Source organism: Eucyclogobius newberryi, unplaced genomic scaffold, assembly GCF_026437365.1.
Source record: "Eucyclogobius newberryi isolate DKJ021-1_F unplaced genomic scaffold, fEucNew1.0.hap1 SCAF_10, whole genome shotgun sequence".
NCBI classification, from domain to species: domain Eukaryota; kingdom Metazoa; phylum Chordata; class Actinopteri; order Gobiiformes; family Gobiidae; genus Eucyclogobius; species Eucyclogobius newberryi.
This window is the reverse complement of record NW_027315724.1, coordinates 6,618,149-6,642,636: the sequence shown is the minus strand read 5'-3', so window position 1 is coordinate 6,642,636 and position 24,488 is coordinate 6,618,149. Positions and strand designations below refer to the sequence as shown.

The 24,488-nt window shown below is 41.6% G+C and overlaps 1 protein-coding gene across 1 annotated transcript in view; it reads right to left on the bottom strand.

Annotated features, from left to right (window-relative positions):
• LOC140372353 (protocadherin-16-like) overlaps positions 1-24,488 on the bottom strand; it is a 214,187-nt gene that overhangs the window by 9,762 nt on the left and 179,937 nt on the right. Inside the window, exons 14-21 of the mRNA XM_072459472.1 lie at positions 23,506-23,745; positions 21,051-21,176; positions 20,169-20,378; positions 17,917-18,783; positions 16,786-16,899; positions 16,510-16,721; positions 4,207-4,358; positions 693-823 (exon numbers count right to left, since the gene is read on the bottom strand). Of these exons, the coding sequence (XP_072315573.1) occupies positions 693-823; positions 4,207-4,358; positions 16,510-16,721; positions 16,786-16,899; positions 17,917-18,783; positions 20,169-20,378; positions 21,051-21,176; positions 23,506-23,745 (2,052 nt within the window). The remainder of the gene's footprint in view (positions 1-692; positions 824-4,206; positions 4,359-16,509; positions 16,722-16,785; positions 16,900-17,916; positions 18,784-20,168; positions 20,379-21,050; positions 21,177-23,505; positions 23,746-24,488) is intronic.

The following is a 24,488-nucleotide window of genomic DNA, read 5'->3' as shown; positions in this document are numbered from 1 at the left end:
CAATCACAAAAAAAAATCATAACTGACGTACGCACCATGGAAAGAACAAAAGTTGGACTCAATTTGAAAATCGATAGATTCAATAAACAATGAACAAAAGGGGACTCATATATTTCTGGACATGGTATGCTTTAACCTCACTTTTCTCTGGATGACAACGCCTTACTTTCAAATTTTATTCTTTACTTTACGTCCCCCTGCTGTGTTTTTTCTCTTTTTTTTGCATATGTTTGCATACGTATTTGTTTTATGATTGTTTTAGTTAAATCAATCCATTCTAGGGGAGTTTTCCACCTGCTTGTGAGACGTTATAGCCTGAAATATTCCACATGTTCTTGCCTTTATTTAGTTACAGGTGTGTTTGAAGTATGATTAATGAATGTGGTATTGTTGTACCGCTCCTTGGCATTACATGGTCACATAGAGCACCTTTAAGTTCCATTCTCACTACACAAAGGGAACAAGTAAAGGCGTTTTGAGGTCTTCACAGCATGAAGCTATTCAGCGCACGGCAAAAGTTATGAGTTTTCAAGTGAATCCTAAAAGTGCGGACAGCTCCTTTGAAAGTCCCGAGTAGTTCTGTCTGACAGGAAAAGAGCATGAGGAACGGGTCCGGGCCGTGAAATGGGGTCGGGGCCCCTCACTGTGCCGCGGAGGCTACGCTTCAGTACAAAGGCGTTTGAAGAGCTCACCCTCGGGCACCCGGAGCTCCCTCGGCACAGGGATCATGGGGCTGTTGTCGTTCAGGTCCACGATGATCACCGTCAGGGTGGCAGAGCCAGCCAGACGCGGAGTGCCCCGGTCCGTCGCCGTGACAACCAGTCTGAGGAGGAACGAGTGAAGAGAAACGCGGGAACAGAAGAGTTATAAATTTGGCCGTTAAGTCGTGCTGCGTTTGGAATAACATAATCATGACATAACACAAAGACAGCGAGACTATTTCCCGTGAAGCAATTCTTATCTTTCTGTGTTAAATAAGTTTTGACGTTTTAATCAAATTTGAGATAGAAAATTCTGAGCAACTTTGAACAGCCAAAGAACATCCAATTAATTTTTCACATTGGCTTGAAAATTATATATTTTTGGATATGATGTAGTTGTCATTATTTCTGGGATGAGGTAATTGGGTTAAGTAGTAAAAGTAATCAAAGGATGCATTCACAAAAAAAAAAACAGTGCAGATTTTAGGTTTATTTTTTGTTATTAGGCCCGAGCGCCACAAGCTGGCGAGAGGCCTATTAATCTCGTAAGGCCGTGCAAAGCACCGCTGCGAAAGTGCGCACATAGTGCGCACGAAATCGAGCGCGAAGCGCTCGCCCACTTCCAAACACTCACTAACGCACTCCTTCACTCATGCACGCCCCGTGCATACTAATTAGTAGTAGGAAAATGGAAGATTACCGTTGTAAACGGGCGAAGCCCGTGCAAAAGTGCGCACTAAACGAGCACTTTACATTGGGATTGGCAAATGAGTGCTTTATAAGGCAAATGAGTGCTTTTCATCCCCTTATAAAGCACTCATTTGCTAAGTAGCTCACGAATACGTTCCCCATCTCTTGCATGTTCCGTGCATATAAGCATGTAATGCAAGAAATGAACATTATTACTGTATAGAGGGCCAAAAACACAAAGTGGGCGGAGCCCACTCAAAATTAACGAAAGTACCCGTCAGTGACCAGGGACCCACACCATGAGGTAGGAAAGCGCGAGCGCTTTCCGAAAATGTATAGTTTATGATATTTGAAAAATGGGAAACATTGTTTTCGCATCGAAATATTATTCTTTCTTTCTTTCTTTCTTCTTTCTTCTCGGGACCAACCCCCCTATTTTTCACCCAGTGAACATTGACGAAAAGTCACAAAAATTTGCACACCTCTAAAAATCGTGCCTCTCTACATTCTGGCTATTTCCCTTTTCTAAAATAAAAAAAAAATGGCGCGTCAGTGCCCCCAAATGTACCAAAAATGCATTGAGAGATGGGAAATGACCCAAAAAAAATCTGATCGTAGAATCATGAAATTTGGCGCAGAGGTAGATGGTGACAAGAGAAGTAAAAAATATTATCACGGCAACGCCGTCCGCCCAACCAAATGTCGGCCATATTGCTTCAAAAATGGCTAAGTGTGACTCGGGAGTTTTTCCAAACGTCGTACTTTTACGAACTCCTCCCAGGGCGTTGGCCCTAAAAAGCTGAAATTTGGTGAAAATGCTACTGAGGAGTGGGACATCAAAAGTTATTCAAATTACATTGATACCTGTCACGGTCTCTGTGCGGTGAAGCCGCAAACTGTAGCTAGAATTTCAGAAATCTCCCAAATTTAACATTTCTGCCGTTTGCGCAGATAAAGTCAGAATTGCGTCAAATTAGAATCAGTTGTTAAACTCTTTGCCCTAAACCTACTGGAAGTGAAATAAATTAATTTGGCGCCACAGCGCCCCCTACAGATTTTATATGGAGGTTAAATGTTTAGTTTTGCGAAATTATATGAAATTTGACACACAACTCAATTTTAGCATCCCCATCAAAAAAGTCAATGAGACCCATGTCATAATTGTTATGGTTTTGCCGTAGCGATGACCAAAACCTCCCATGTTATTCCAATGGGGAAATCGCCAGAACATGTTTACACTTTATACTTTCACCAACTCCTCCCAGGGCGTTAGTCCTATTAACCTGAAATTTGGTGAGACTCATCAAATTTTGGCTAACCCTAACCCTGAAATTTGGTGAGACTCATCTTCAGGGGTGGACCATCAAAAGTTATCCACATTTTTATTCAAAAAGTCACGGTGTCTGTGCGGCAAAGCCGCACATTTTGCCAAGAATTCAAAATAGAATTGCTTTTTGATGGTAAAACAAAGGGGAGAAGATGTGACAGCGTCACAGATTCAGCAGTAGGCGTAATAAAAGGACAATTGGGGCGCGTTAGCGTCCCCTCCTCTTGCGGCGTGGCGGTGGCGGCGGCCGATCATTGCCGCTTGCGGCTTTAATTCTCCTGTTGTTTTCCTATTTTGCGTTGCAATATTAGAATTTCACTATTGTGGGACAAAGGTTTTCTTATCGTATATAACCTTATCTTAGGTGTTTTGGATGGCTGGACTGGAATTCATCCTACGTTTTGTTTCATGATGTTTTATTTCATAAATTTAGACCTCATACTTGTGGAGCAGTGATTTTTTCCCATCCTCACTGTGAACATACACATGTATGGGGGGCGAGCTTTGAGCAAACAAAAATCTATACATAAAATTCACTAGAAATGATAAGAAATCAATTTGAATTGCTACTGTTCGCCAAAAATCAACACAATTCTTTTAACACAATTCAATTATCAATTCTATTTTCAAAATCTGTGGGTGCTGCTTTTACTTTTTACACTTACATTAGTATATTATTAAACTGTTGCATCGAAACTTTTACTTAAATAGACTTGAGTCAAATTTTTGCACATGTATTTGTACTTTTATATTTAGAACTACTGCTTAAAATGAGTTCAGATGATGGTTTGTGAAGCCAGTGGTGTTTTAGATCCTTTAATGAGCTGTCCAGGGGGATTATTGTATAAATACATGTTACACCAACCATTATTATCTACCAGTGACAGGATATTTAACAAATGAAAAAACATAAAATAAACTATAATATAATGTGGGCGCTAGGCTGTGGGTCCATAGAGGCCCAGAGAGTCAGAACCACCACTGAGTTGTGCATATCTATCAAGTGAGTTTGTTATGTATAAAAGAGAGAAAAAAATATTTGTAACATTTCAGAATAAGACTTTCAGCTCAGTGTCAAGATGTACCATGAAAGTTGTAGTCTTCCAGTGTAAAACAGTTTCCAAAAGAGCAATTTAAAAGACTTTCTCCTAAATAACTTGAGACGTTCTAAACTCAGTATGTGCAGTAGAAATGCAGTTCCCAAACCAGCGTCGGCGTTTGCGTGGGAGGAAAATCTTCTCCAACTTCAAACCTAGCCCAAATGACTTTTGAAACAGCTTTTAACAATATTAGTCACACTAAGTAGTAATCATAGAAACAATTATACATACGCTAATCAGTATTAAGGTTTGTAACTTTGTAAATTGCATTGGATTTTCCATGCGTTTGACAATCCTAGTGCACATAAACAGCTGCATGGACCAAATACAGTGGTAAATATGTCAGATTAAAGCAAGCTAGAGCACAAAATACAAATAATGAACTGACTTGGTCTGTGTCCAGATCTCGCGGTCCATGATGGCGGCGGTGCTGATGCTGCCGGTCGCTGGGTCTATCTTAAACAGTGCGCTCATGGAGGAGGACCGGAGAGAGTAGGTCACCTGACCGTTCTGACCCTGGTCCAGGTCGTCTGCTGACACCTGAGGACACACCCACAGCAAAACGATGAAAAATCAGGCTTATAAAACCTAAAAATGCTGGTATATTTGCATGTAAGTAACTTAAAATGTTGTATGTAGTAAAGGTTCAAGCACCTCTTTTACAATATCCCAATAGAAATTCCAGCAACAACTGGGACGATCAGGTCGGAACACAGTTGTACCCTTCTCACCCTGGACATGGACTATTTGAACCACTCCCCTCAGGCAGGGGGCCACACCCCTCAGGTAGGAGGCCACTCTCCTCAGGCAGGGGGCCACTCCTCTCAGGCAGGAGGCCACTCCCCTCAGGCAGGGGGCCTCTCCCCTCAGGCAGGAGGCCACTCCCCTCAGGCAGGGGGCCACTCCCCTCAGGCAGGGGGCCACTCCCCTCAGGCAGGGGGCCACTCCCCTCAGGCAGGAGGCTACGGTCCATCCGGACCAGAACCTCCGCCACAAGAACAGTTTCTTTCCCTCTGCTGTTGGACTCAGGAACACTTCCTAACCACTGTCAATTTAACAATCATTTAATCATTCCAGTCATCCGCGACCCCAAAAGGGAACAAGCAGTAGAAAATGGATGGATGGATTTAATCATTCACTGCACTGTTCACTTCCTGCACGACATCTGTAAATTTAAATGTCAATTTTGTATACATAGTAAGCCTATTTTATTTTTTAAATGCTTGTTCATTGTTGTATGTTGCACCAAATCACCAAAGCGAGTTCCTATGTTTGTGAATGAGGTTCACTGACAATGGCAATAAACCTTTTCTAATTCTGATTCTGATCTGAAGAATGAAGTCGACTATAAAATCTTTTTTCCTCTGTTTTTTTTTTTTTTGTAATGTTATAATTAGAGCAAAACAGAAGGAACAGACAGAACAAGACCAGAGAGTTGAAAGTAAAATTAAAAAGAAACAAGAACCCCCAATGTGTCGAGAAATAAAACGTCCCCCAATGTGTCGGTCCCATCTGTCCCAGTGTTTGTTAAATTTGTGTGTTTAATGTCTGTTTTTCCATTTTATAGTACGTTTTCAAGGATTTACTGAGATCAGATCTACATGCTAATTATTTATTATTTGTATTTCTAATACAAAATAAGCAACACAATTGAATTTCCAGGGTGGACAAGTCGGTCAGTCTGCTTTTCTATTACTAAGGGTGGGAATTTTTTGGGAGGGTAATTTGGTGGTTAAGTATGTAATAAATCTTTAGATACAGTGAAAAAAAGCTATTGTGAAGTCAACAATTATGTAAGTATTTGTCTAGTAAAACCTAAAAATCTGGATCCATTATAATCTTTCATTAAATAAACTAATACAAATGTAAATCGTCTTTAAACCAGGCTCTAATATCAAGCCTCGAAATAACGGGTCGGACACGTTCAATGACCGACGCCAAAATCAGTTTTGACCGACTCCAAAATCAAGGCTCCGGACATAATGACAGACGCTAATTTTTTGCCGCAATATATTTTTTATTGGCAAAAACAGCGCGGTGAACATGCCCACAGCGATTCCTATGCACAAACTGGGCACGCTACACTACAGTCCACGATTATTGTTGTAGTTGTACAGCGGCGGAAGGCAGCGTAGCACATGTGCGGGCTGAGAAACACAAACCTGCCGCTGTCAAACACAAACAAAAACCAGCGGCTGCAAGGACACTCAAGGCGAACACTGTCAAGAAATGGGTTGATGATGATCTCGCTAAGTTTTGTGCCCGTGACTGGCTAGAGCCGTCCTTCTCAAATAGCGTGTGACCCCATTTTGAATTTTCTAATGGCTCATTAACTCCACGGCGTCAAAGCGTCCAGTTTACATTCAATATGTGGACGCGTGTTTTTGCGGCATGAATCTTGCTTTTTGAGCAACACGTTGGGGCCGTTTGATCGTCGGACGCTTTGGACGCGCACCAGAGCGGCCCAGAGGCAGAGGGAGGGAAAGAGAGAAGAGGAGACAGGTAGTTCCAGAGCGTAATCTTACCTGTAAATGTTTTTTAATTCTTCACAAATCTGTTTGTTGTTGGCATGAGCAAAAACAAAGTTTCAAGCCCCTCCCCCGAGCGTTACCATGGAGATCATCTCACTAATAAATGAAATAATGCTTAAAAGAGCCGGTGAGAGCGCGCGCGTAAGCTTCAATGTTTTATGGAGTATTTCATTGTATAATAACTAAAAAAATAAAGGTTTCTACTTCGCGGATTTCGACTCCCGCGGGTTCTTCTTGGAACGTAACCCCCGCGATAAACGAGGGATCACTGTATTTCTCCTCATGATAATCGTGACTAAAATGAATATTGTGACATCCCTAATAACAAAACAAACAAAAGTCAACCAAAAGCTAATAAGACGAAGAAATTTGAGGAAGTGTATGTAGCACTTGTCTTTACTGTGACTGAGGTGGAGACGAGGAAAGACCACCGTGTCTACTGTGTCTTTAATGTTGGCAGTGACAGCATGAAGCCAAATAAATGACACATCAATAAAACACTTGTGACTGATTCAGAATTAGCCAAATGATTGGTACCTGTCATGTTGACAGGGACGTAAAAATAATAATTTCAAGGCTTGTAATATCACTCACAGTCTGAGTGCTTTCACCATCTCGATTGTTCATATTTTGAGGTATTCTCAAGTTAAGTTTTTCCATTAAAATCACATCACGTTCCACTTCACTTTTTGCCTAAAACGTATAATCAATTTCTTTACAAAGTCATATATTGGAACAAATCCATCCATTGGTTTCAGAGTGACGGAAAACTGTAAGAATTAACAATTCATAATTCAATATAGATTTTTAAGAGGCAAATGTCCTTAAAATGATGCCTACAACAGTTTTAACCTACAAATAAACAATGGCTGCTGAAACTAAACTGTGGTCAAATGTAACAAGCAACTAAATTAATCATGTTGCTGTATTATATCTACCTTTTATTCAGGTTTGTAAATGCACAGTGTGAGCGAGCCCAGGGGAGCAGGGAGCAGCCAAAAGTTAAAGCATGAGGGTGATTGGAGTGTTTTGCTGCACATGGAGATTCAGCAGGTGCATAACAAGCCAAAGTGGACCCTTTCACATGCTTTGGGAGATAAAATGACTATATTTGGCAGAAAAAAAACTAAAGTGTAAGAGACAAGCAGCAATAGCCAAGCGTTGAAATATTAACAACACAGGGCAGACATTTCAGGCTCAGGAAGTAAAATTGACATTGATCTGCCCCATAGTTTGGAAGCATTCACATTTTAAGCTATGAGGTAGATTACTATGATAGTAACACAATTATATAAATATTAGTGATGGGTGAGACGAGTGATTTTTGTTTCGATTCAATACCAAATACCATGGCAGACATCTATTTGACCTTGGTATACTGGAAATATTACTATTTTCACTCAGCCACAGCATGAACTGATCTAGAAATAATTAAATATTCGCGCTGGTAAAGTCAAATATAAACTATATCAAAACGGATAGAAAAATGATTGTTAATTTAGAAAATGTGACAGGTTTTAACTATCCATATTATTGCATTATTGATACTTTTCGATACCTCAGTATTTATATATCGGTATTTGGTATTGATCCAATCACTACTAAATATGTAAGCAATTAGCATATAGGGATACGCAGGTTAGATCTGTGGAGAGGCGTGCACTCACTGTAAAAATAAACAGTTTTAGCAATGACCACCTAATGAATTGAATAAGAAAAATCCCATACTAACCTTCTGGAATATTCCAGGCTATGCAATAATATTGCTATGGCGACCCCACATCAGTCATATGTAACCCTTTTACCAACCGGCTCAAATTAAAGAGGTAATAACACGTTCCGATAGAACCCCTTTAAACTCAAATTTAACTAAAAAGGTAAAAGAGACATTCCAATGTATAAAACCATCTAGGTTAAAAGTATGATCCTCACTGTAGAAAACGATTTAAATCAGGCTTCCCAGAAGTGTTAATGTACAAAAAAGATACACCGTAGTACTTATTAATATATTGTATTAAACAGAAAGAAAGTATTTGGGAAAACATATAAAATGTATATACACAAATAACAAGCAAGTTATCTCCCAGAGTCAAAATGTACCAGATTACCTACGAGTGCACTCGATTTATAGTTTGCAACGTTGGCGCGCGTTGGAGCTCTTATCCAGTGAAAAACAGACACGTTCAATCCTACCAGTCAACCAGGAAAAACCCCTTCGGTCCTCAGTCAACCAGGAGAAAAGATGGGCACAGCAATCCACTCCCTCGACGTCCTCAAAGGTGAGTGCAGATCTGCAGTGGTCACGCCGTCCCTCCCCCGACTGGGTCCCCTTGAACACACACAAGTCCTTCGCGGTCCTCCGGCGCAAGGGGAAGTTAACCAGGTCGATTGAAGTGCAGCTCTAAGCAAGTTTAATCATTTTTAAGCGAGTTACAGTCCTCAGCAGCTCAGCGCAGCTCATTGCTACGTGCTTCTCGTGGCTTCTCTGAGTTTTTCTCTGTGTGCACCTGTTCTGCGCGTGCTCTGCGTCACGTTCGTGCGTGATAGACACGAGCGCAGAAAACCAAAATAAAAGCACATATAACTTAAAAATTGTTAAGTTGAAATACAATGAATGAACATTTTAACCCAATGCAAAATGCATATTTTAACAAATAATATTACAAATGCCCTATGCATTGTACAATGAAATGCAAAATAAAATATCCTGATAATCAAAACATCAGGTTATTACATTCTCCCTTCACCAAAATAAGGCATGCCCTCATGACTGAGCATATCAGGTAAAGTAAACTCAAAGTATGAAAGGGGAGCTTATCCACTTATAAAAACATGACACATGTTTAACCGTAGGAGAAACAAAACTAGGACTACCTGGCGAGTCATAAGTAAGTCTGGAAGGAGCTTTTCTGAGTCTCTGAGATTTTCTAGTCTCACCATTAGTCTGCAAGTCCTCTTGAGAGTCTTGTTCTACAGTCTGAATTACAGGAGTCTCTTTCTCAGTAGTACATGTCTCTTGCATGTCAGAGTGTTCAGCTATGTCAGGTCTCATGTCAACATAGTCAACTGTTTGTTCTACAGGTTGCATGTCGAGATCTAAACTGAATGGTTCTGAAGTTACATCTTGTATGGTATTTTGATCATTGAATGGCAAATCGTACCACACTCCAAGGTCTTCATCTTCTGAATCAGTGCATTCTTTGTTGTCTTGTTCTGACATTTCAGAATCCTTGATTGAATATTTGTCATGATCTTTGTATTTGTTACATCTCCTTCTCCTTATTTTTCTCTTGAGAACCGGTTCTGTGTTTTGACTTGAATCCAAACATACTTTTTCTCCAAGAGGTAAAATATGGTTGCGATGGAGTATTTTGATAGGTCCATCATCATTTTCTAGTTTCAGCCGAAACACAGGCAAGTTTGACATCTGACTTTCCACAACATAAGGTGTTGAAACCCACCGATCTGCCAGCTTATGTTTTCCTTTTAATCCGAGATTGCGTATGAGAACGCGGTCTCCGGGCAATAATCTTGTGAATTTGACTTTCTTGTCGTATCGTTGTTTGTTTCCTTTGTTTTGTTTGGCAGCAGCGGACTCAGCGAGTTCATATGCAGCTTTGAGATCATTTCTCATGTCAGACACATATTTTAGGTAAGTTTCTTTACACGTGTTGTCACTAGATGTTCCAAAACATAAATCCACAGGCATTCTAGCTTCACGCCCAAACATTAGATAGTAAGGCGAAAATCCAGTAGCTTCATTTTCCGTGCAGTTGTAAGCGTGGACTAGATGTGTAATGTGTTGACTCCATTTCCTCTTTTTGTCAGGTTCAAGGGTTCCAAGCATATTTAACAGCGTTCGGTTAAATCTTTCGGGCTGGGGATCCCCTTGTGGATGATACGGTGTTGTTCTTGATTTATCGACACCAAGCGAACTCAACAACTCATGAATTAAACGACTTTCGAAGTCTCGGCCCTGGTCGCTATGCATGCGTTTTGGCAAACCGTAGTGGAGGAAATATTTCTCCATCAAAACTTTGGCCACGGTAGCAGCTTTTTGGTCTTTTGTGGGAAAAGCTTGTGCATACCGGGTATAATGATCAGTAATCACCAAGACATTCTCAATGTTGCTAGAGTCCGGTTCGATGGACAAGAAATCCTTGCACACTAAATCCATTGGGCCTTCACTTTGCATGTGAAAAAGAGGGGCAACTTTCTTTGGAAGTGTCTTTCTTTTTATGCACCTCGCACAATGTTTGCAGTGTTCTTCAACATCCGATTTCATTTTGGGCCAATAAAACCGCTCTTTTATGAGTCCATAAGTTTTATCAATGCCTAAATGACCAGAATCATCATGTAATGCTTTCATGACTGTTTTTCTGAACTTTTCTGGCAAAACGAGCTGTGAACGTTTGTTTCGTCCAGGCGGTATTGTGATTCGATATAGAACATCTTGTTTTAACTTCAGACGGTCCCACTCTCTCAGTAGTAGTGAAATTGTTGGGTTCTTTGACTTTACTTGGTCTGAATTTCCTTCTTTCAGTGCTTTCCATATCTCACTCAAATTAGAGTCTTCTTGTTGAGCTGTTGAGATCTCAAAGGGACTTAGGATTGGCATTCCCTTTAGGCTGAGAGAAGATAGATTACAGTAGGCTTTGGGTAAAGCACATACGGATAAACCCAAGTGGTCGACTGCTCTTTCAGTACTTGTATTTGTCTTTGATGCATTTGGTGTTTGACACATCGCTCTGACACCATCTGCAGAGATGTCTGTCCATTGTTTTTCAGGGTTATGGTCAGGATGTGGGCGCCTTGACAAAGCGTCAGCGTCAATGTTTTGAACTCCTGATCTGTACTTGAGACTGAAATCATATGTAGACAAAGCCGCAAGCCAACGGTGACCTGTTGCATCCAATTTGGCCGACGTCAACACATAGGTCAATGGATTGTTGTCTGTTCGGACTTCAAACTTTGTGCCATACAGGTAATCATGTAGTTTGTCGACAACTGCCCACTTTAATGCTAGATACTCCAATTTATGAGCAGGGTAATGACGTTCGGATGGAGATAGACTACGACTGATGAAAGGGACCGGTCTTAGTCCATCACCTTGGTCTTGATATAGAACTCCTCCAAGTCCTTCTCGACTTGCGTCAACATGCAGCACATAAGGTAACTGTGAGTTTGCAAAAGCTAAAACTGGAGCATGTGTAAGTCTCTGTTTTAACTCCTTGAAAGCAGCTTCGCATTGGTCATCCCACCGACAACCAAATGGCTCTGACGGGTTGAGATACGTTTGATCCTGTTTCTTCTTGGATTTTTTCGCGTGAGGAGGATATCCAGAAAGTAGTTGATTCAACGGGTAAGCGACTTTGGAATAGTCTTTTACAAAGCGTCTGTAATATCCACAGAATCCGAGAAATGACCGTAAAGCTGTTACAGTGGATGGTCTCGGCCATGAGGTGACTGCTTCAGTTTTCTTAGGATCCGTAGATACACCTTCTTGAGATACAATGTGACCAACATAGGACACAGATGGTTGACAAAACTGACATTTATCCAAAGACAGTTTGAGTCCTTCCTCCTTTAGACGATCAAGCACTTTTAAAAGCCGTTGTTCATGCTCTTCAAGTGTTGCACCAAACACGATAAGATCATCCAAGTAGACCAAAACCTCCAGCAAATTCATGTCACCAACGGTTCTTTCCATGATTCGCTGAAATGTTGCGGGAGCACCTGACACTCCTTGTGGCATTCTTTCAAATTGGTAAAAACCAAGTGGGCAAATGAAAGCTGTTTTTTCCTTGTCAGTTTCATTCATGGGCACTTGATAATAACCACTTCTGAGATCTAAGACGCTGAACCACTTGCTTCCATTAAGACAAGCTAATGCATCTTCAATCTTTGGCACCGTGTACTGATCTGGGAGAGTACGTCTGTTTAATGTACGATAGTCCACACACATACGGATTTTACCGTTTTTCTTACGAACTACCACTATAGGCGCCGCATATTGACTGCGCGACTCAGTGATAACACCAGCCTTTTTTAGGTCTTCCAAGTGTTGTCTGAGCGCTTCAAGATCAGCAGGTGGCAAACGACGGGATCTTTCCCTGAAAGGTTTATCTTCGGTTGTTTTAATGGTGTGTGTTGTACTTTTGCTACAACCAACATCAAAATCATGAGTTGAGAAAACATCACTACGTTCTAACATTCTGTTCACCAATCTCTGTTTCCATTTCGTGGGGACAGTTGAATTTCCAAAATCAAAAGATTCTTCAGTGACTTTCTCTGAGGATGTAAGATCTGTCTCTTTATTGACTACAGGTGTTGGCAACACATCAACTGGAAACAGGTGAGCAATTGGCATTCCTCTGGTCAATGTTATTTCTTTGGACGAGTTGTTACGGACTAATACAGTTATTCTTTTGGAATTTACAATAGTGACAGGCTGCAATTCCGATCTCACAAAAAGCTGATCTGGGAACCTGGGTTCTTCTGTAAGATCATCAGGTGAGTCCACCAGTAAAGCTTGGGTACTTGGGATTCCTCGAAACTTTGGCACACCTTTGACCCTTGCAACACCACCTGGGCGTATTATTATTGCTTTTGGTTGTGAGAACCATACAGATCCTCTTTGGTTGCTTTCAGTTTCATGAGGGGACTCAGACATTTCCTCCATAGCTTTCTTGAATGCAGGATGAATGTGCTTGACTGTTGCTAAATTCACTCCCTTCTCTTTATAACTCTTGAGAAGCCTACTGACTGTGGGGGTGTTTGTGCCAACAAGTATAACTGCATTGTCTTTCACAATGGGATCAGGACAGACCAACACAAGCGCATCAATGGTCTCAGTCACGCCAACATCTGCTTCTCTGAACTGTAGCTTGAGTGACAGGTAACCATCATACGGGTAATCAGCAGGACTGAGACCCCAGATCTGAAGTGAACAGATAGATATCAATGGCAGATGTTTCAAGTACTTGTCATAGAAAGATCGATAGAGCAGAGTGACTTGAGAACCGGTGTCGAGAATAGCTTTAGCGTAAATGCCTTCAATCTGTACAGGTACAGTAGAACTTGGGCCGACTAAGCCTTCAGGTATAGTGTCCTGCACTATTTTCTCTGTTTTGATGCTCTTGGAACGTGTCTTTACCTCTGGGACGCCAGGCCGTTCCACTACTGGGCCCCTTGGTAGTTTCCCGATTTCTTTGTGAGCTTGATAAGGCGTTTGTTGACTTTTTGAAGATTTTCAACTCCATCACATTCTCTCATGAAGTGTCCATCTTCGCCACATCTATAACAAAATATTCCAGGTTGGGCTGAGTTAGTATTTTGTCTGTGTGAAGGCGCATTCCTACTAAACTTGTGTTTGCTTGGTTGCTCAGGTTTAGGACGTTTTGTCTCCGTTTGACTGATTGCTGCAGCTGCAACAGTTGCGACTTTGAGATTGTTCATTTCAACTTTAATTTCGCTCAGTTCACTTTTGAGTCGTTCCATTTCTGGATCAGTTTTGAGCTCAGGAGCAGGTTTAGTTACAGAAGTCACAGTTTTAGACATTACTGTGCTTTTAACTTCATTCCTTCCTCTCAAAATATCCTCTTCCTCTCTGATCTCTTTTAGAAGTTCATTAAAGGAAAGTGGCGGTCTCAACTTGTGAGTCATGCGTATGCGCATTGCAATCATGTCATGTGGAAGAGCACCTCGTACAACTTGTTCGATGCGAAGACGATTCATGTCAATTAACTGGACACCTCCTTTTCTGAAAAGGCAATGCAACATCTTGTCAAGTCTGAGCAGATACAGTGATAGTTTTTCTCCTTCACTTTGAAATGTTTGTCTGAACTTGACCAGCAGATCGGATGAACTTTCAGTGGTTCCAAAAGCAGTTTCTAGAGCTCGCATGTAATCATTTCCAGTGGCATTTGGATTTTGAGCTCTTAAGAATCTTATTATATCCGCAGCTGGACCTTTAAGACTCTCCACAATTCTTTGTCTCTTAATTGCGTCACTACATTGCCATTCTTCAAGCATATGTGTGGTTTGCTCTGCCCAAGCGTCATACTCCTCTTCACCATTAGGGATTGGATGCATTCCGGAGAACATCCGCAATTTTCTGTAGCTTTGAGTATCCGTGGGTGCAGCATTACATTTGTCCACGAGAGAGCTGATGGCGTTAATGAGAGCAGTGTTAACATCAAGAGGCTGAGCATTTAACAGTCCTTTAATATCATCAAAACTTTTGCCCTCATGCTGAAGAAATGACAGTAACTTTGTTTGGAAATCTTCATTTTCTTCAGACGTTACTGTGTGAATAGGCCAGGGACCAAACTCTCCAGGAACACCTACTTGGTCAGGCAAAGTCACTGTGGTCACGTCAGATAAGGTCTGGACTAACACAAAGTCAGTTTTTGATGTGGGGTCAGTGTGTCTATTTACTACCTTAGTCTTTCCTAAAGCTTTAACTGAGCCAAGGACTTCAAGTAGGACATCATCTGGGACATTTTGAACACCACTTAAAACTATTGCATGAGCAGGATCTATTTGACGTCTGTCACACCATGCTTTAATCTGCACTGACTCCATTTTGTCTGACAAAACACAAAATCACAAAAAACTTAAGTACTCTCTGAAATCACACTTCTTGAAAAAGCTAAATTTCATCCCGGACGAGCCCCCAAAAATGTAACCCTTTTACCAACCGGCTCAAATTAAAGAGGTAATAACACGTTCCGATAGAACCCCTTTAAACTCAAATTTAACTAAAAAGGTAAAAGAGACATTCCAATGTATAAAACCATCTAGGTTAAAAGTATGATCCTCACTGTAGAAAACGATTTAAATCAGGCTTCCCAGAAGTGTTAATGTACAAAAAAGATACACCGTAGTACTTATTAATATATTGTATTAAACAGAAAGAAAGTATTTGGGAAAACATATAAAATGTATATACACAAATAACAAGCAAGTTATCTCCCAGAGTCAAAATGTACCAGATTACCTACGAGTGCACTCGATTTATAGTTTGCAACGTTGGCGCGCGTTGGAGCTCTTATCCAGTGAAAAACAGACACGTTCAATCCTACCAGTCAACCAGGAAAAACCCCTTCGGTCCTCAGTCAACCAGGAGAAAAGATGGGCACAGCAATCCACTCCCTCGACGTCCTCAAAGGTGAGTGCAGATCTGCAGTGGTCACGCCGTCCCTCCCCCGACTGGGTCCCCTTGAACACACACAAGTCCTTCGCGGTCCTCCGGCGCAAGGGGAAGTTAACCAGGTCGATTGAAGTGCAGCTCTAAGCAAGTTTAATCATTTTTAAGCGAGTTACAGTCCTCAGCAGCTCAGCGCAGCTCATTGCTACGTGCTTCTCGTGGCTTCTCTGAGTTTTTCTCTGTGTGCACCTGTTCTGCGCGTGCTCTGCGTCACGTTCGTGCGTGATAGACACGAGCGCAGAAAACCAAAATAAAAGCACATATAACTTAAAAATTGTTAAGTTGAAATACAATGAATGAACATTTTAACCCAATGCAAAATGCATATTTTAACAAATAATATTACAAATGCCCTATGCATTGTACAATGAAATGCAAAATAAAATATCCTGATAATCAAAACATCAGGTTATTACACATATATTTCATCTTGATTTTTTTAGTCTATGCATGGGTTTCCGCGAGATGCACATCTAGCACCGCTGCCATAGCAATGAACAATTCAAAACACAATATTATCCTCTGAATAGGTTGTGTTCACGTTCACGTTAGAACTCAATGTCATAATCTCAGATGGAGGGCAGTGCCTGTGTAACTTTGTGGGAGATTGATTGTTTTTGAAAGAAATATCACTAAAAGTCTGCAGTCTGACTTTTAACTGTGAATTTCACTTTCCCTCCAGCTCAATATTAAACTACAAGAGTTCTAGAATCTTGTGATGTCACATGAATGCGACCTATTGGCAAAGGTCATCAAAATTACAATTAAAATGAAAAAAACAAATTTAAATGCAAAATTCCACCTATAAACAGGACCTTGAAACCCAAAACTGTTGAGCTCCAAACCGTACTAACAAAATAGCGGTCAATGTGTGCTTTACCTTCAGTACATTTCTAATGGATAAATAAGATAAAAGAACCTTTCGATGAGCCGTGTGTGAGTGGCGCACCTGTATGATGGGGAAGTCATAGCCCTGTGCCTCGCGGATGTAGGCCACGTAGTTCTGGAGCTGGAACCGCGGCAGGTTGTCGTTGATGTCCTGCAGGATCAGGTTGACTGCCATGTACGAGCTGGAGGATGCAGTCTCCGCTTTCACCACAAGGCGCAGTCTAGGGCTCTCCTCAAAGTCCAGGCCCTCGGATTTCTGCACCCAGATCTCCCCTATGGCAAAAGACAAGTGTGATTTTGATGTTGGGTGGGATACCAGTGCATTTATCAAACAAACCTGAGATAGGGTTGATTCCAAAAGAGCTCTTCCTGTTGCCGCTGAACAGGCTGTAGCTGATGCCATTTTGGGAGCCGTCTGGATACTGGGCCTGAGTCTGGGTGACTACTGTGCCTGGAAAGAGTTTTTCAAAATACAAAAATGAAAGGGAGGTCCACCATCTGATTGTTTCTATGGAGATGTCTCTGCCACACATGACATGTTCCAGTGTATAAGCATTAAACATAAAATATGAAACAATAATCTATTTTGCATCTGTACAATCAGGTGTTATAATTGAGCGACAAAGATGTCACGATACGAGTTCAGACGAGATTATATGTTATGATATTGGTCCTGGCTTGTCCCTGGTTTAGTCCTGCTTTAGCCCTTGAAGAAGACCAGACTTCCCTCACCCCAGAAACTTCCTCCAGCTCCACCGGGGGATCGCCAAGCTGTCCTTGGCCAGCTCAGAGAAACATAGTCCCTCAGTGTGTCCTGGGTCTTCCCGGGGCACCTCCCTAGGGGGACGTCCAAGGAGGCTCCAAATCCAAAGCAGATCCCTGAGCCACCTGAGTTGGCTCCTCATGATGTAGAGGACAAAGCACATGTGGACAGTGGCAAACTCCCATGAACTCTCGAGGACCCGATGGAGAGTATAGAGATGGTCCAGTGTTTCACGGCCACAACGAAAACCAAACTATTCCTCCTGAATCTGAGGTTCGACTATCGGTTGAATTCTCCTCTCCAGGACCTGTAATAGACCTTAACTGGGGAGGCTGAGGAGTGTGATCCCTCTGTAGTTGGAAAACATCCTCTAGTCCTCTTTCTTGAACAAAGGGACCACCACCCTTGTCTGCCAGTCCAGAGGCACTGTCCTTGACCGCCACATGTTTCAGAGACGTGTCAGCCAAGACAGTCCAACAACATCCAGAGACTACTCAGGTACTCAGGATGGATTGCATTAAAGTTGAGGTAAAAATAAATAAATGCAATAAATACTTGTATTTATTGCAGATGAATAATCACTCCTAATTTTTGGTCTGGTTAAAATAATGCAGAGAAAACTCCATAGACCATTGCTATTATATATACCATCCTTTGATGTAAGTAGATATATAAATACCACTAAAATGAAAGTGCTTTACTAACCTTGTGCGGCGTTCTCCTGCAAACTGACATCCCTCGCATTCCTCGAGAACTTTATCCCGCTGTACTCCTGCTCTCGTATGTACACAACCACCACCCCCAGGGAAGACTGGGCTGGATTCCCCTGGTCCATGGCTTGTACTATCAGTGTCCTCTGGCTCTGCGTTAACCCTTGCAACTTTTCCGTCACCTGGATGTCTCCTGTTAGTGAATTTATGGTGAACCCTCTCACCGGATTGGCGAAACGGTAAAACACTGAACCATTTGCGCCAAAATCTTTATCTTCTGCTTTCATTGTTGCCAAAACTCGTCGGTTGGACAAGCTGGTGACCGAAATGTTTAGAATGAGCGGATCTTGGATGAAGTAGGGTGCGTTGTCGTTTACATCTTGGATATAAACTGTAACTTGCGTGGTGGAGTTTCGTGGATTTGCTGGCGAAGAATCGATAGCGCAAATATCGAAAGTGTAAGAGGCAACTTTTTCACGATCCAATGGCGCCGCGGTGATGATCCGACCCGTCTTCTGGTCAATGATGAACATACTCTTTGATCCTTGGCTTAAAAAGTACATAATTTGGCTGTTAACGCCTTGGTCGAGGTCAACTGCCTTCACATCGACAACTAAAGAACCAATGGGCACGTCTTCTGAGATATCGGCGGTGTAGGAGGAGCTCTCGAATTGGGGGCTGTGGTCGTTGATGTCCAGGATGATGATTTCCACGGAGACGGTCGAGCTGAGTGGAGGGGTGCCCTGGTCTGATGCTGTCACGGTGAGAGTGTAGCCCGATTTGCGCTCGCGATCTATGGGCCGAGAGGTGGACAGGATCCCGGAGAGGCGGTCTAGCTGGAATTCTCCGGATGGGTCTCCAGCTATACAGAGAAAGGCAAAAGTAAAGTTAGAGGTGAATGTGAAAATCAAGTCTGTGAGGCAGCAGTAGAAATGTGGAAATGAACAATGTAAAAATACATCAATTAAACCCTTAGGCAACGTGAATGTTAATATGAACCATGTTTTTTGTTGAGAAAATAAATTTAATGCAGAACGAGTCTAATAATGGTTTATGGACTTAAAAACTGTACAGGAAAATTCCAGATTTTTAGGTGTGATGCCACAATTTGTGGAAATGTGTTATTTCTGTACATGTAGCAGCAGCATTCTGGATGAACTGCAGCTGTTTTACAGCTCGTTTGGTGATTCCAGTGAGCGGCCGTTACAGTAGTCTTATCTACTGGAGACAAATGCATGAATAAGTCTCTCCGAGTCTGGTTTAGACACTAAACGTTTGATTTTTGGGAATGTTTTTAAGATGGTAAAAATCTGCTGATTTGACATGGCTGTTAAAATTCAAGCCCAAGTCCATTATTACCCCGAGATTTTTAACTTGATTTGTAGATCTTAGAGTGAGACTCTGGAGGTGGCCTGGAGGTATATATATAGACAGACATTGTACCACTTATAAACTGTTAATTGTTTATTTTATTTTATTTATTTTATTTATTTTATTTATTTTATTTATTTTATTTATTTTATTTATTTTATTTATTTTATTTATTTTATTTATTTTATTTATTTTATTTACTTCAATCCAGACAAAACATTTCTCAATTAATAAATAAACTAGAACAAATTGTATTCACTACTAAAGCTTTAACATTGCACATTTGTTAGGCACCTGAAGGACTGAATTACAAGCCTGCAAATGTGATTTGACGTTACAAGGTCTGATGTACTGTTTCAGCAGACTGAGCTTTGTTTCTGATAAGACAAATGTCAATCTGATGAATACACAAACTGGAATGTGATATTGGAGAGCATCAGAAAAGAACCAAAGTCTTTATGAAAGAAGTAAAAAAAAGTAATACTGTAATATAACCAAACCAGTGGCAGCACATTTTTTTGTTGACATTTTTATTATGTGGCATTTACCCGAAAACTGACTTATTCTGCATTCTTGTGGTCGTGATTGGCCTTTAAACTTGCTTTTGTTCAACTTAGAATTAGAATTTCACATTTTCAAACTTAAAATGACGTCAACATTTGGAAAACACTTTTTTTTTAAACAAACTGATTTTATTCGCAGCTTGTCAGTTCGGGGAAAATTTGACCCATTATCTTTGAGCCCTCAAAGAAGACAACCTTGTAAACAGGCTTAGTGAAACAAGCGTGAATAAAGCTAAATACAACTCCAGGTGTTTTTTATGATAAGGGGACAAATTTAGCTTTCATTCTTCAGCCATTTTAGAAAAGCCCTCACCTATGATCCTGTAGCTGATGTCTCCACTGGGGCCCGTGTCCAGGTCAGTGGCCCTCAGAGTGAACAAGGGCTGGGGCTCCATGTTCTCTGGGACCTCGATGCTGTAGAAGAGGCGACCGAACACAGGAGCGTGGTCGTTCTCATCCAACACACGGATCTTCACTGTGGTTTTTGCAAAGTTTGGGGGCAGGCCACCATCTTTAGCATACACTGTGGAGACAAATACAATCAAAGTCATTCTTAAGAGACTCTCTGACACTGAAGACCCAACGACAGTTTTGTATGTTTTTCTAATTTTGACTTTAGTTGGTGTACCTGCTGTACAAATAAATTTAATTTAAATTAAAAGAAAATTACAGGAAGTGCCATCACAATAGGGATACTCATTCCAGTCAAAATGTATGCATCTTTTACACACAAAAAACAACCTTTTTGTTTCTCTAAATAAAGTCGCTGTCATTTATTTTTATTTGCCAAATAAAATAAATTGTGACATAAGATGAGTTTTGGGTCTGTTTTGCTGAGTAATTTCCTATTTTTTTTTTTTTACAAATTACATAGAGGAAGTGAAATTATAAACCTAAAAAACAAGATATTCTGTGATAAATATATTTAAATTAACTGTCAGCACTTTAAGCAGTTCTCCAGTGGTCACTTCGTTTACATGCACGCTAAGAAAACTGGATAACTCCAATTCAAACAGATTTTTCAAAATGCATGTAAACCCAGGAAGTGCTTGTGTAGTAATGTTACTTCTGCATGTAAATGTGTTGATATATGTTTTTTAGCCTTTCAAAAAACATCTTTGTATCCTAAAATGTACAATTATTCTACTAATGTCATGAACACAGATTGAATGTCTTGGTGGTAGCGCGGCGGTACCTGTGAGGGTGTAGACCTCCTGCTGCTCCCGGTCCAGGGTCTTGGTGGTGCTGATGACTCCGGTGAGTGGGTCGATGCTGAAGAAATCCTCAGAAATCTCCCCATATGTCACCTGTGCATTGGTTCCTTTAGAGAATCAAAGACATATCATTAAAGAGCCCTATACTCTGAGATTTTAGTTTTGTTTCATTCACTTTTTCCATTTCATTCATTTTTAAGGTTTAGTTAGCCTGAATTAGCCTGGAAAATACATTTATTAGTAACTTTCTCAACAATTAGTTAAGCTGTAATGTAATTGCTGACCAAACAACAACAATCAGCAACCAATCTGCACCTAAAGAGGCCATATTATTTTATGGAATCCAGTTTCATTCATCGATTTCTCTGAGACGTAACCTCAAAGGCTGTTTTCTCCAAATGCATTTTTCTTCCACAGAGACATAAAGATCAGCCCTTAAAGTAACAACATTTTGACAGATCGTACAGAAGAATTTGTTCGTATTAAATTCAAAACCAGATTGATTACATTTTTTACTCAAAAAAGGCCAGATAATTTTTTTTAGTAACGCTCTAGATTAGTCAAATACTAATAAAGATATCACATTTATTGTTCTTATTTATTGCATCTTATAGAAATATTTAGAACAGAGAAGAAGTTTGAAAGTTAACAGATTTATTTCCTTTACTCGTGTCGGTGTCTTTACCTTAACTCATTCCATTTGCTTTAACCTAATACATTAAAAATACTTTGTAGTTGTCAGGGATTAGATTCTTTCCCTGTTTGAATCACTAATGCATCTACCTGCGGCTGCCGGGATCCAAGCGCCAAGGTTTACGCATTCAATAAACTCTGTCAAAATTAACTTCACAATAGAAAGCACACATCCTTTAATCATTATTTGTTCCACTCAGTACAATCCTAACCGTCCAAAAAGCCCAAACCCTGCAGTTTAATGTGGAAATACTGGGAGGGCTTCAGGTGTAGTCGTATCCTGGCGGTCTGATTTTCCCTCCCCTGGGCGAGCGAGGCGTTCGTCTCATGTTGAGCCCTCTGAGCTTTGGCAGGGCCGTGGCTCACTCGTGGGCCTGTGTGCCAGATCGCGTGCTAACACAAAGCAGCTTGGCAACCTTACCTGTTTACTGCGCTAATGCTTTTTGAAGGGGAAAGCATTGTGCCCTTTTATATGGTGCTTTCTAACGTTTCGGGAACGTACTGTTTTTGTTTCGTCTGAAGTATTGTTTTAATGACAAGAAAAAGTATGTTTGAACTACAGAACTCTCATTGTAATTCCTTCTGAAGCCTCTATCAATGTTTTATCACTTGAATGAAGTAATAATGTGCGGTGAAATGGTGAAAGTAAAAGGTAAACAGAAGAAATGAAAACGGTGTGTGGGAGCTAAAGCTAAAGCTAACCGCTGACACTTCCCCTCGAGCGGACAGGGTTTTACCAGGCGCAAACAGCATTTACGTGTTCCTCACTGACGGAGCAGCAGACTGGAATGCAAGTCCACTCATCAGGAAAAGCTAAAACCACATTAAGTTTTTTTCCCAGCACTTGCTAACTCGCTAACTTGCTGCTGCTCGCGGTGCCGTCAAGCGCAAGCAAGCATTCAGTCCAACATGAGCTAAGTGCCGCAGAGAACCGCACAAGCCTCGTAGCTCATCTCTAAAACTACGTTAAGTGACACTTTTGTTGCGATTATTCAAGTTCAACAACATTTTACGTACATTATTTTGGGCCCTTATGTTACACATCACACTCTGAGACATTTTCAGTTAGAGCAAAGGGAAATTGTCTCACCCAGAAGAGCACCTCCTCATGACATCAGCTGCTCTTGAGATAATGTCGTAAATATGCAGAATGAATGGAACGCTAAATGCTAATACTAAACAGTTAGAAGTGCAGTTTGTTACTTTTCTGGTGGGTGGTCTTCTACCTGCTTATCTCTATGAAGATGTTTCTGCTTTGCCTGGGATGGACCCTTTACCTACTAAGTTACAATGCAGCTTCATGAATATATATGAAATGTTCATGTTTTCCCCTCAGCGTGTGGCTGTCAAGTGTTCATAATTACTGGACTGAGATTAATGAGGCACTGTCTTCAACACAAACAAAACTATGCATCAAGGACGTAAAACACCAGCAATTAAAATGATTGATGGATACCTGTGGAACATACTTTTGCCCGCAGCAAAAATGACAAGAAAAAAAAAAAAAAATATGGACGATACTGGACTGGACTGAAATTATTTAGGATATTTTCAAATTATGTTCAAATTTTTGAACTTGAAATTGACAAATTTGCCAGACACTGACTGGGACAAAAAATAAAAAGGTGAGTCAGGCATTCCATCTTATTTTCTATTTCATTTCATTTTTTGATCAACTCTTATTTATTCATTTTAATTTTTATTGGTATAATTCAATAAAAAGAAAGAAAACGGTGCACTCACCCAGGTCGAGGTCGGTGGCAGACACGGACAGAACCCTGGTGCCTGGAGCCTGGTTCTCCGGCACGTGGCCCTCGTAGTGATTCTCTTCAAACCAGGGCAGCTCGTCATTAACGTCCACCACGTGCACACGCAGCGTCTGGGCGGAGCGGCGTGGCGGCGTCCCGTGGTCCTCCGCCGCCACGGTCAGGTTGAACAAGTCCTGCTCCTCACGATCCAGAGCTTTGGAAATAGACAGCGATCCTAAAGAGAGAAGGGAGAGAAAAGAGATCGATACTCAAAATGGACATGTACATATCGGCGTAAGAGGGCGAACAGGACAGAGTGCGCTGTGTAATCAATGGAAGTGTGGCTGGATTTGCGGCTCTGCACTAAAGGATTACTGATGCTTAACAATTACACCCACGGGACCTTTGAGCTTTTTCTCCTTTAGAGACCGGCACAAACTTTACATCCCTCCGTGCAGTCACTTCTCTGAGCGCTCCTTTGAGATGTCACTCGCGCGCGCAAATAAAAGAGAGGTTTCAGCGGATCAGGGCCACTGGGGACCAGAGAAAGCAATTCAGCCTCGATCTGCAGGAACCAAGCGAGAACAATGGTGTTTATTTGGCGAGATTCGGCCGGTAAAGGGCCGGTATAAGGGCAGGGAGCAGGGGCCGGTACAAGGGCAGGGGCCGGTACAAGGGCAGGGGGCAGGGAGCAGGGGCCGGTACAAGGGCAGGGAGCAGGGGCCGGTACAAGGGCAGGGAGCAGGGGCTGGTAAAGGGCCAGTGAGCTGGGGCCGGTACAAGGGCAGGGAGCAGGGGCCGGTAAAAGGGCAGGGAGCAGGGACCAGTACAAGGGCAGGGAGCAGGGGCCGGTGAGCTGGGGCCGGTACAAGCGCAGGGAGCAGGGGCCGGTACAAGGGCACGGAGCAGGGGCCGGTACAAGGGCAGAGAGCAGGGGCTGGTACAAGGGCAGGGAGCAGGGGCCGGCAAGGGCACAGA